This window comes from Pongo pygmaeus, chromosome 4 (genome assembly GCF_028885625.2).
Source record: "Pongo pygmaeus isolate AG05252 chromosome 4, NHGRI_mPonPyg2-v2.0_pri, whole genome shotgun sequence".
NCBI lineage: Eukaryota > Metazoa > Chordata > Mammalia > Primates > Hominidae > Pongo > Pongo pygmaeus.
The window spans coordinates 55,943,168-55,957,112 of record NC_072377.2 but is presented as its reverse complement, the minus strand read 5'-3'; the positions used below and the strand labels follow the sequence as shown (position 1 = coordinate 55,957,112).

The 13,945-nt window shown below is 35.2% G+C and overlaps 1 protein-coding gene across 5 annotated transcripts in view; it reads right to left on the bottom strand.

Annotated features, from left to right (window-relative positions):
* Window positions 1–13,945, bottom strand: part of PARP8 (poly(ADP-ribose) polymerase family member 8) — a 178,316-nt gene that overhangs the window by 84,414 nt on the left and 79,957 nt on the right. For all 5 annotated transcript variants that reach the window (XM_054488212.2, XM_054488210.2, XM_063664806.1 and 2 more), the window contains one exon: window positions 5,887–5,924. In XM_054488212.2, the coding sequence (XP_054344187.1) occupies window positions 5,887–5,924 (38 nt within the window). The remainder of the gene's footprint in view (window positions 1–5,886; window positions 5,925–13,945) is intronic.

Here is a 13,945-nt window from a genome sequence, read left to right as displayed (position 1 = left end):
TGTACAAAAATCACAAGCATTCTTATACACCAATAACAGACAAACAGAGAGCCAAATCATGAGTGAACTCCCATTCACAATTGCTTCAAAGAGAATAAAATACCTAGGAATCCAACTTACAAGGGATGTGAAGGACCTCTTCAAGGAGAACTACAAACCACTGCTCAGTGAAATAAAAGAGGATACAAACAAATGGAAGAACATTCCATGCTCATGGATAGGAAGAATCAATATCGTAAAAATAGCCATACTGCCCAAGGTAATTTATAGATTCAATGACATTCCCATCAAGCTACCAATGACTTTCTTCACAGAACTGGAAAAAAATACTTTAAAGTTCATATGGAACCAAAAAAGAGCCCACATTGCCAAGTCAATCCTAAGCAAAAAGAACAAAGCTGGAGGCATCAAACTACCTGACTTCAAACTATACTATAAGGCTACAGCAACCAAAACAGTATGGTACTGGTACCAAAACAGAGATATAGACCAATAGAACAGAACAGAGCCCTCAGAAATAATACCACACATCTACAACCATCTGATCTTTGACAAACCTGACAAAAGTGAGAAATGGGGAAAGGATTCCCTATTTAACAAACGGTGCTGGGAAAATTGGCTAGCCATATGTGGAAAGCTGAAACTGGATCCCTTCCTTACACCTTATATAAAAATTAATTCAAGATGGATTAAAGACTTAAACGTTAGACCTAAAATCATAAAAACCCTAGAAGAAAACCTAGGCAATACCATTCAGGACATAGGCATGGGCAAGGCCTTCATGTCTAAAACACCAAAAGCAATGGCAACAAAAGACAAAATTGACAAATGGGATCTAATTAAACTAAAGAGCTTCTGCACAGCAAAAGAAACTACCATCAGAGTGAACAGGCAGCCTACAGAATGGGAGAAAATGTTTGCAATCTACTCATCTCACAAAGGGCTAATATCCAGAATCTACAAAGAACTCAAACAAATTTACAAGAAAAAAACAAACAACCCCATCAAAAAGTCAGCAAAGGATATGAACAGACACTTCTCAGAAGAGGACATTTATGCAGCCAAAAGACACATCAAAAAATGCTCATCATCACTGGCCATCAGAGAAATGCAAATCAAAACGACAATGAGATACCATCTCACACCAGTTAGAATGGCGATCATTAAAAAGTCAGTAAACATCAAGTGCTGGAGAGGATGTGGAGAATAAGAACACTTTTACACTGTTGGTGGGACTGTAAACTAGTTCAACCATTGTGGAAGATAGTGTGGCAACTCCTCACTAGAGTTCTAGTGATCTAGAACTAGAAATACCACTTGACCCAGCCATCCCATTACTGGGTATATACCCAGAGGATTATAAATCATGCTGTTCTAGGGTTCTAGAGACCTAGAACTAGAAATACCACTTGACCCAGCCATCCCATTACTGGGTATATACCCAGAGGATTATAAATCATGCTGTTATAAAGACACACACATACGTATGTTTATTGCAGCACTATTCACAATAGCAAAGACTTGGAACCAACCCAAATGTCCATCAATGATAGACTGGATTAAGAAAATGTGGCACATATACACCATGGAATACCATGCAGCCATAAAAAAGGATGAGTTCATGTACTTTGCAGGGACATGGATGAAGCTGGAAATCATCATTCTCAGCAAACTATTGCAAGGACAAAAAACCAAACACCGCATGTTCTCACTCATAGGTGGGAATTGAACAATGAGAACACATGGACACAGGAAGGGGAAGATCACACACTGGGGCCTGTTGTGGGGTGGAGGGAGGGAGGAGGGATAGCATTAGGAGATATACCTAATGTAAATGATGAGTTAATGGGTGCAGCACACCAACATGGCACATGTATATATATATGTAACAAACCTGCACGTTGTGCACATGTACCCTAGAACTTAAAGTATAATAAAATATATATACACGTATATGTGTGTGTATATATATATGAATGTTTTCAAACTCAAATTCCTTCACTGGAATTCTCCATCTTGACTTCTAAGCTCTCTTTTTTTTTCTGAAAACCTCTGGGGACAGTTAGATTTTTAATGTGTATGTTTTATAGAGGACCTACAGATCTTTGTTAAAGCTGTTAACAGCAAGATATTTTCTCTTCACTTCTCTAACACTATGCAAAGCATTACCAGAACTTCCATGAACACTTGGGACTTCGGGAGACATGAATAGAACTGTGCAAAAAGTATTTCTTAAACTGTTGCTTTTATTCTGCTCCAAATACAGCATCATTTAAGTCAAGTCATTCCATTCCTCACTGATGTAACTTAAGATAAATAATAATTATAACTCTAAAAAGTAATTATATTGATTTCATGTTACATTCTGGATATTTTTGCTGAATTTTCTACATAATTTCACCTCATCCCCTATAGCAGTCAATTATTATCCCTATTTTAAATACTAGGAAACTAAGACTCAGAGAAATTAAATACTATTAATTAACTAACTATACACTAGTAAGTGGTAAAACTTTAATCTGCCTGAATCCAAAAATCAATGTTTTGTCACTATACCATGTGCTTTTTTAAATATGGAAAGTATTGTCATTAAAAAGTTGCAATATCTTATAAAATATAAATGTTTATTAGGTATAAAAACAATTATATTTTGGGGGCTATAATTTGATATAGACTGTACAGTATTCTAATTCTCACTTAAGAGGTTTATTCACAAGCTATACCTAATATCATGTAGGTCAAGACTCTTTGGACTCACAGGTGCTAGAGGATCCAGAAAGTATCCCTTCATTCCGCTACTAGGGATAAGAAAGTCCACTCCCAACAGTAGGTAAGCCTTCCTAATTAAAAGTGGAAAGAGAAAATTAAAGAACTCTGCCATTATAGCAGAGCCAACCTGTGACTTGTAATATACACAACTATTGTGTAATTCATTCTCTGACATTAAAAAAAAAAACTGTCTTCAGTATAAAATCCACAAAGAAGTACAAGTAAATCACAAGGCCTCTCTATTTCTTCACTTAATCATGAACAGTCAACATATCATTTAGTATTTCATTTATATACATGCTATTACGTATGCTGACTCAACAAAGGCCCTCTAAATTTTCATTTCACTAAAACTATGAAATAAATTTCAATAGATGGCACAAGTTAATTAACAGATCACAATTATAAAAGGATAAATATGTTCCTAGGGACATAAGCTAGAATGATGTAATCTTGGCTTTGGAGGATAATACTGATATATTTTCATAGAGCAAAGAAAATTTCATATGTTCAAACTTAGATGACTACTTAATAACTGATCCAAATAATCCAGGAAAAGTAGGCGGAGGGGAAGCCTAAGGTATATTATTAGAAAGAATTCATAAATATAGTATCAAAATTACTGCATTTAGAAATTGAATGCAACATTAAAGAGAGCTATTTGAAAGAATCTTTTAAATGGGCAAACTATTTGGAAGACAAACCAACGGAGGGAAGAACAAGAACAAATATGAACAATAAAAATGGGCCAGGAGAAATAACCAGAGACGTGGAAGATTTTTACAATTACAGATCAAATACTATACTTTTGCTAAAAAGTTTGGACATTTCACCAACACAGAAACTTTCAGTAAGAAGACATATTTTAAAATGACTAAGAAATAGGAAAACAGAAGAGATAATAATCATGTCAGAAAAACAAGACAACTGCCCCAGAACCATCCCTAAAAAACTCAGACAGATTTGTTTGCAAGTTCTAGCAAATGCTCAAAGAGTTGTTTAATTCCTTCAGCAACTTAAGGTCTTTAATGCTAAAGTATATGACAAAACACATAATTCTCATAGCTCAACATTGAGTTATTTGCTAATATAATTTGTTACTTTATTGTTTAAAGGAAAAAGTAGATATGACACCTCAACAGATGCCAAACAATAGTTTGATAAAGATTTAATATTCATTTTTTTTAAAAAAAAGCTTGGTAAATGAGAAAAAGAGTAATTTCCTTTCTGAAAACAACTGGAGGCATGCTCACCAATTTTGAGAAAAGGGACAAAGCTGCCAACTTTCCTATCTATTATTAAAAATTATTCCAGTGCCAACAAGAACAGGTATAAATGTTGGAAAGGAAGAACAGACACATAAGTTATAAAACAAGATGTCTACCTAAAAAGTCAAGCATATTAACCAACAACTCTTAGTACAAATAAATGTGGATTAAAATTTAATAATGGGGAAAACATTATCATATTAATGTTGACTGTGAAGAAAGCTCCATAAAAATACTAACACTACTTCCCCAGAGGCAACGGGAATCAGAATTGAATTACAGACGATTTTATCACCAAACTACATGTTTTGGGAAAATGTTATTTAATACTTACCATCTCTCAGCACACTTCTCTAAGTATGAATTTGTATTATAAAATGCCCTGTTCTGCCTTTCATACAGACTGGCATTGAGAATCAAATGAAATTATGTATGTGCAAATACTTGGTATACTGTGCACTGGATAGTGTATTTTGATATACTGGTTACATCAGCCAACTGAAAATTCTGCCCTAGTGTTTACCAGAATGCACTAATCTCCGTCTTCTGTGATCGTATTTTATTGCAGCATAACAACCTACTTTGACCAAACAGATCAAATATATATACTTACACTCCTTCCTTTTGGAAATGAAGTTATATTGAAAATTCATTGCAAACTTGCTCCAGTTAGAGAATTCAGTAAAAAGAGCACAAATGATAATCAACACTTTTTTTTAGAATTTCAATGTTTGTATATTGGCATTTCCAGGTGGGGCTCCCGTAAAGTGAGAAAAAGCCCAAGTAATACCTCTCGGCCACAAGAGGGAGCTAAACACTTGGCCCACTTGGTTTACTAAAGGCATCTACCATACATCCTGTGCTACAGATTAATTCACTTAGTGTCTTCAACTTGGGCTTTAATTTGTACTATTATTTCTATTACCTTGACTTAAAGTTCTGTACCTCTCATGGCTGACATCTCTATGATCTGCCTCATATGAAAAGCACATTAATTTTTATATTTACAATAAATAGTGGGGCTTTTATTTCATAACATACTTGGCAAACATAGCATCAAAAACATGCTACACTATCAGACAGGGCTGATTGCATAACCATCTACAAAAAGTATTTTTCTTATAAATACTTCTTGTATTGGTTCTTCCAGTAAAATTTCTCTAGAACACTTTTTGTATTACTATTAAAAATAGGCATAGCCTTAATGAATAACTTCATTGTATAACTGTATAATAGTTTTATAGAATACTATGCTTAAAACATATGGAGAGCATAGCAAAATAATTGTAAGGAAGTTTGTGATTTAAGAAAGTATTTTCAAATGTAACGATCTTATAAAATGGTTAAATGCTTAATGCAAACTGCTGCAGAAAATACTTAAATGCTAAACAAGTAAGTTTTACATTATCTCCATACCAAACTATGAACTAATTGCTATTTTTTAATACTAAAAAGAAAAAATAGATACACACGCACACTTAGAAAACTGACTGAAACAAATAAATGTTACCTATTATTTTTACATTATGAAAGGCCAAATGATGTTCAAAACTAACAATTAGACCATTGATCTCTTTATTTTAATTGCAATGATGTAAATGTACAGACTGGAACTATCATAGGGCTCTTTAAAGAACTTTTCATTGGGAAATTATTTTGATTCTGCACTGTGTCTCAGAGTAAGACATGTGCTTCGCAGGCAGTAAGCAGAATTCTTCTACAGCTTTAAGGCTTCCTCTACCAATGTTTCACCCCTCGATATATTTATATGCGTTTTACATCTCCAGAAGAAAAAAATATTCAAAGGAACCTTGATATGAATATCTGTAATAAAACGAGAAAAGCATACCTGGGTAATCTTCAGATACATGTACTGAGTAGGATACACTGTTAAAACAACAACAAAAAAAGGCTCAAGTTACTGCTAAGGTAAACAGGCTTTTATAAAAGACAAATCAAACCCATGTTACCCATTCAGTTATATAGATGTAAGCATAAACAGGAAACTTCCAAAACAGATTAGAAAAACACTTTTATATCCACCATAAGAAACTTACAGGTTTTTAAAATATACTTTCCATTAGTCTAAATGGGTCTTAGTCTAACAGTTTTGAAATATCTTTCTCCCAAAAGGGATATTTCTTTTAGTATAGATAGGTCTTTTATTTCAGCAAGGTCTATTTTTCCTACTATATGATCATTTGTTTTCTTTGCTCAGATTTCCTCAAATCATCTTTTCTTAACAAAAAAGTATTTCTGTTATTTAGAACAGCACCCAAGAATTTAAACATTTTTAATAGTTTCCCCAAAATATGAAGTACTTTTGATAATGTTGGTTTTTTTCTAGAAGAATTAACAAAATATAATGGAAGTATAAGTAATATTATCAATCGTTCATCATGCACGCACACACATTTACATATAAACAAACTTTAGTCTATTTTCATAAGGATTGAGTTGTTTCAAAATAATTCTTAAATTAGATTTTAACAATTGCACAACTCCCTTCTCAGTAACCCCGCTGCCTCTATGCACTTATCTCATATGACATATGAAAATTGAACATATTTATTTGTTCATTTTTCTATCCCTGTCAACTAGATAGCAAGCCCCATGAGGTTAAGATCTACGTCTATTTATATTTGCAGTGTCATCATTTACTTTGGTGCATGACACACAGCACATGTTTAACATTAGCTATCTGACTGCATCAGTGAAGCTGCCACCTGCCACAGAAAAGTCAAATTTTAGTTTGCGTTCAGCCAATTATCTGCCTGTTAAGACAAAAAAACCTAATTCTCTTTAAAGGAACATATAGAAGACAGAATCTACACAAAGTATCATTCACAAGGTGAATCCAATATAATCAGAAATCACTTAATATATGTACAAACAGAAAAATGTAACCTATTTTCAAGAGAAAAGAAGATCCAAGTGTTGGGATTAGCCCACCATAATGTTAAAACAGTTATCATAAGTATACCTAAGGATGTAAAGGAAAAACCAATCTGAAGAAGACAGAAACAAACAAAAACAGACTATCAGGGACTTATGGGGCACTAGCAAAAGAGCAAACATTTGTATATTAGAGTTTTAGAAGGCTGAAGAAAGAAAGAATAATGCAGAAAATATCAAGAAGAGCTGAAAATTTCCCAATTTGAGTGAAAGACAAAGATGTGTTGAATAAAGAAGCTCAGAAAATCTGAAACAGGAAAGCACAAAGCAAATTACACCCAGGTACATGCAGTCAAACTGCTGAAAACCAAATGTAAGGAAACATTCTAAAAGAACTCAGAGAAAAATAAAACGACACATTACACACAAGGAAACAGTGATAAGAACCAATGTTGACTTTTGGGGAGGGGAGGAGACAACTGTCCAGCCAGAATTCTCTATTCAGCCCATATATTATATATACGTATCCACCAAAAACAGGAAAAATAAAACAACTTTCAGATAAAAGAAAATTGTGAAAATTGGTCCCCAGCAGACCTGCAGTATAAGAAGTCCTAAACAAAGCTCTTCTGGATGAATAATACCAGATGGAAAGTCAAAAGAATGAAAAGCACCAAAAACTGTAAATATAAAACACTATTTTTTTAATGTTTTAAAAATACATTTGACTGTTAAAAAGTAAAATTATAGCACTTCACATACATATGATTACAGCATTGTAACAGGGAGGGGTAGGATGGTCTTAAACAGTTGCAAGGTCCTTGCATATTATGTAAAATGAAGTTGCAAAATCCTTTCATATGATGTAAAATGATATATTAACCCTAAATAATAACTATCAGAAAAGTTAAGGAAATATCCCTATAGCATGTACATGCACACACACCCAAACTGCTTAAAAAGCTAATAGATAAATTATACAATGATTCCAAAAATCATTTTGGATCATTTAATCCAAAAGAAAGCAGGAAAGGAGGAACAAAAAACAGAAGGAACAAATAGAAAACAAAAAAGTAAATAGAGCCTGAATCTAATCATATCAATAACTGCATTGAATGTTAATGGAATAAGACACACTGAATAAAAGGAAAAGATTACCAGAATGGATAAAAAAGCAAGGTCTATGCTATCTTTAAGAGATCCATATTAAATATAGAGACACATACAGATTTAAAGTGAAGAATGGAAAAGATACACCATGCAAACAATAAGCATCAGAAGACTGAGGACTAAAGATATAAAGAGATCATTTGTAATGATAAACGTGTCAGTTCGTCAGGAAGAAGGCATACCAATCATAAATGTGTATGTACCTAATAACAAAGCTTCATAATATATGAAGCAAAACCTGACAGAAATAGAGGAAAAATGAACAACTCAACAATCATAATTTGAGTAATTAACAGAACCAGACCAAAAAGAAAAAAAAATTAAAGACACAGAATATTTGAAACTGATTTTCATAGAACACTATAACTGCAGAATATCAAGATAGATCATATACTGAGCTATAACACAAATCTCAATAAATTTGAATGAATGGATGAACATGAGTCAGCATAGCTTATACCCTGGGTTCCCTGGCTCATCTTGCCCTTATGACATTTGAGTCTTAAGTCCTAGAAAAGAGTTCCCAACTCCACCAGTCAAATCCCTGGCATGCTGCTCAGTCCTTGGAAAGAGATTAGGCAGAGACAAAAAAAAAAAAAAAAAAAAAAAAAAAAAACAACCACAATTGAATAAGTAGATGAGTAGAAAAGAAGTACAATTAGTAATCAGACCAAGTTTGATACATTTTTATTTCATAAAGCAAATTTTTTCAATTTTTAAAAAATTTTTTTTAGAGGTGAGGTCTTGCTCTGTTGCCCAGGCTGGAGTACAATGGCATAATCACAGCTTACTGTAACCTCAAACTCCTGGGGTCAAACAACTGCCCCCTGCAGCCTCCCGGGTAGACTGGACTACAGATTTGCACCACCACACACAGTTAATTTATTTTATTTTTGATAGAGACAGGGGTCTTGCTATATTGCCCAGGCTGGTCTCAAACATCTGGCCTCAAGTGATCTTCCTGCCTCAGCCGTCTAAAGCACTGGGATTAAAACCATTAATCCCAGTATTAATTCAAGGAACACTTTTTGGTAACCTGGTATGAGCCAAACATTGTGTTAATGCCAAATAAGATTTAAACAGAAAAAAATATATATATCAGAGGCAACACCTTTGGATGGTTAATTTAGAGGGAACCAGAGAATATGATACATAAATATGACAGACAAAGGAACTTGAACATTTTAAAGCAAAGTAGTATTTCTTTTTTTACTTTTTATATAATATAGACTCACATAAAGTTGAAAAGACTGTACAAAAGTGTCATGTATATTACCCAGTTTCCTCCATTGCTTACACGTTATGTACCTACAGTAGAATATCAAATCCTGGAAATTGACATTAGTGCAAAGTTTGAGTATAGTTCTATGTTATTTTTTCACATGTGCATCACATACCCATTACAGCAAACAAAATACAGAACTATTTGATCACACAAAAATTTCCCTTGTGCTACCTTTTTTAGAGACATATCCATCTCCCTTCACCTAAGCATCCTTAAGCCCAACAGCCACTAACCAGTTCCCTAGCTCTAAATTTTTTATCATTTCAAGAATACATAAATGGAATCAGAGTATGAAGCATAACAGTATTTCCAGGCACATTAGTATTTTGAACAATGTACTCTGATAGCTAATATTTAAGATAGATTGAAGAAAAGAGAGACCAGATTAAGAAGCTATCATAGTAGTAAAATATGAGCAAATATCAGTGAAAAGGTATGTATTGGGAATAAGAATGCAGGAACAAATGGCAGATGTTGGACTCCAGCCAATAGAGCAGCTTTGGAAATCACGGCCCTGAATCAACATGCCAAACATTAGAAGATAAAATATCCATGACAATGGTGCCCCAAACAAGCTGGGGGAAATGTACACTATGACCCCATATGAAATCATTTTCCTGTGATCCATTCCTTTATACTGTCGAATGGTACTATGGAGAAATAAAACTGATGATCAAGGCACTCTTCTGATCTGGCAGTGCTATGTGACAGAAGCTTGGCAATGCCAGAGATTATACTCAGTACTAAGCTGAATTAATTCCCAACAGCTAACCATCTCAACCAATGGCAATTGGCTTCATTTTTCATCTAAATCAATGTCTGAATCCAAAATGAGGCCTTAATTCATTCCTTTGTCTACCTCCAGTTAGAGGGCCTGTTGTAGTTCAAGACAGACAAATAGGAGTCCAATGCAGCTTTGAGGCTTACTAGCTGGGAGGCATAAGAAAAGTTAGTTAAACACTCACAGACTCAATCTCTATTTAGTAAAATGGAAGAATCCATACCTACTTTAAGAGCCTGCTGTGATGATTTAATGGCTTAACAGGTGCAAGGACCCCAGGACAATGCCAGACACATAACAGCAGGTGCTGAGTAATTTTAGTCAGCTTCCAGTACAAGCAATTAAAATTTATAGGACTGAAATTTACATGAATGAATGTTCTCTGGGGAACTCAATTTGCTAAAAAGTACAATATATTACATTTATCTGAGACCCAAACCAACACTGATTATTTTATTTTATGGTCATATTGTCCTCATGATATTAGGAGACATTCCCATGTTCGTGAACATACCTAATTTTTCAAATAGAAAATAGCAAACAGAAATCCTGCAAAATGATTCACTAGCCCCTTGTGTGACAGCATTTTCTCAGTGGTATACCAGAAGGAAAATCACCAGGACTGTAAAATTCTAATCAGTTTCACTTTGTGACTTACAGAGTTCTAAGGGAAACAATCTAGTACAAACAGACATGGATGATTGGCTCAAGGATCTAATGGGTAGTACCAAAAAAACGTGGAAAGAGCAAAGCTTAAGTAGATTGCAGAGTACTGTTAGTATGTGCTGTACATAATAAATACCATGTAGCAGGCAGAAAATATTGTCAAGAAACGTAAGTGAAAGTGAAAGAAGGTGGACATAAGAAGAAAGCAAAATCTAGAGCAAGTTCTGAATTCCTTTTAAAAGTCATATTCATCTTTTGTCCTCACATCCCTGGAGCAAGCTCTGAATTCCTATTCAGAGAAAAAAAAAAGCCTTCAGAATTTTGGGATATGCTGACTTACAATTAATTACATTGAGGTGCTTTGCCAGAGAAACTCATGTCAGTCAAATATGTGTTTGGTATATATTATATGAACAGCGTGATGCATGGTTCTTAAAGTCACAACTTTGAAACCAGAATCTAAAAATTATTTTACTGCACCTCAATAATTTTCTAACAAAATAGTTACTTTCACCTCTTTTTCCTTTGAAAGCATCTGGCCCAACCAAAGACATCTCCCAATAGCCAACAACCTTCTAAAGGAGTTCCCAGAGCAGCTGTCAGTTGTTCCATATCTACCTAATCCTGTATTCTGTTCATATATTTGTTTAGTCCTATAATTGAAACCATTTAATAAGGTCATTCTTGTATCTACACTTCCCAATCACTCCATTACCATCCTTTTCCTTCTGAAATGTCTGCAATGAGCTAAGAACAGATAGAGTTTGGTCTGAACTCCCAAGTTCATGGATCTAAGAAGAGTCTTTCAAAAGTAGTGGAAGATGGTAGTTCGTATGTAATAAAGATTGAAACTTAGGCTTGAACATGAAAGAATTTTAGACTTAAAAGAGTTTTTTGATGCACCAATTCATTATCTGATTTTACAAGCAGGGCCCATAACTGCCATCTGTAACTTAAAACTCCTGGATCCTCAGTTCATGCTTTTTCAACAACACCCAGAGGTTTTGACAGAACAAGTAAAAACCAGTATTTTATTGCACATTACCTTTTTACTTGCCCGCTAACATTTAAAACAATTTCTCCAATAAACTACATCCTCGTATCTTTTATCCCTCCCAGTTAGATCACGCTTTAAGAATTTAAATAAGAAAAAGCAAAAGGCAGAAACAAAAAATTGCACATGACAAACAATCCTCTACCCCAGCTAAGATGCTTAGGAGTACAGGTCTCAATTTTATTTAATCAATTAATTTTTAATTTTATTTATTTATTTATGTTTTGGAGACAAGGTTTCACTTTGTTGCCTACGCTGGAATGCAATGGCCTCAAGCCTCCCAGAGCTCTGGGATTACAGATGTGAGCCATCGTGCCTGGTTAGGTCTCAGTCTTTGTTCACTTGCAAGTCAGCAGTTGAAACCTGAGACCACATCTCACCCCCAGACACAATGGAGCTTTCTAGAAGAAAATTCACTCCAGCACTTACTAATTCTGTCTTCCTTACTCTTCAAGTGCTGCAGAGTGAAAGAGATGCTGTCCCACTACCCACCTCCAGACCCAACTCTAGTGTCTCAAGCTAGAAGGTAATTTAGGGCATGCTAGAAGCTCACCTTTGCTACTTTAATGCCATTCAGTTCCCAAAACATTCACTTTCATGTTCATCATCATTTCACCCTCCAAAAACATTTTCAAATTGTGCAGGTCAATCAGCTACAGCATCCTCATTCTTCACCACTATGAGCTACAATATTTTTGTCATTTATCCAGGGTTGGGGAACTCTAGGACCTTCTTTTCCTCTTTACCAAAAATCTTGACATCACTCCCATCCATTTGGACAACGTTAAGCTGCACATAGTCCCATGGCCTCGTTTCCCTTACCTCTAGCTCACCAAATCTCCAAATGGCTATACCTTGAAGCTTGATTTGGAGTGAATGGCTCCCCTTCTAAAATCTCAAACCCCCATGTCCCACTTTCTAACCACAATTTTATAATTTTCCAGCTCTCACTCCTTTCCTCCTACTTCTAACACCCTTAAACAATGCATTCACTCTTTGTGTCTTTACCAGTCCCTCTGAGCTTCATTTTCATCTTCCCATGATTTTAGATACCTAACTGCTCTCTCCACAGCATCTTCAACTCCTTCAATGTGCAGCCCCTACCTTGCCCCTGCAGACTACCTGACCTACCAGCTCCAAACTGCAGATTAGGTCATATTTGCCATGCTCAGCTCCTGGACCTGGGCTCTGAATGCTGCTGGAAAGGACAATGAAACTAAGGGGCCTGGTGCCCTACAGACATGTGGTTCCCAGTATCATCTATTAACAACTCTGCTCAGTAACCTGAGAAACCCATTCTTCATAAACCCCCTTACTTTTTCTTCTTAGTTGTTTTTGCAAATTTTCACAGCTTTCCAACACTGTATAACAATCTACCCTTTCACTCTCATCAAAATGCTTTCTTTCCACATTAAGAGAGATTATCATATGGTTACTTCCTCAAGGCATTCCCTCTATTCTGTCTCCCACCAACCACCTACAAGCTCATACTCCTCTCCTTGTACCCAGGAAGAAGGAACTATCTGTCCTTGTAATCTAAGATTAATTCATCTACTTGCTGCACAGAACTCATAAACCCACACTCCATTTGGGGCTTTGTTCTATTAATTTAATCTAACAATTTCACAATTTGAAATCTATCAAACATATGTAACTATGTGAGTGGGGAAAAAAACTAGCCACAAAGATATTAATGGTAGAATTATTTAAAATAAACAAATGTATTTGTTTTTAAGCCAAACTGCCAAAAATAGGATTATATTAACTACTGCACACAATATCTGCCCCCTCCCTTCTTCGGAACCACTCAACATGAAGACAAGAACACTAAGTTCTCATTCTAGAAAATAAAACGCGGCCAGGGGTGGTGGCTTACGCCTGTAATCCCGGCACCTTGGGAGGCCAAGGCGGGCGGATCACACCTGAGTTCAAGAGTTCGAGACCAGCCTGGCCAATATGGCAAAACCCTGTCTCTACTAAAAACAGAAAAAATTAGCCAGGCATGTTTGTGTGCACCTGTAATGCCAGCTACTAGAAGGCTGAGGCAGGAGAATCAT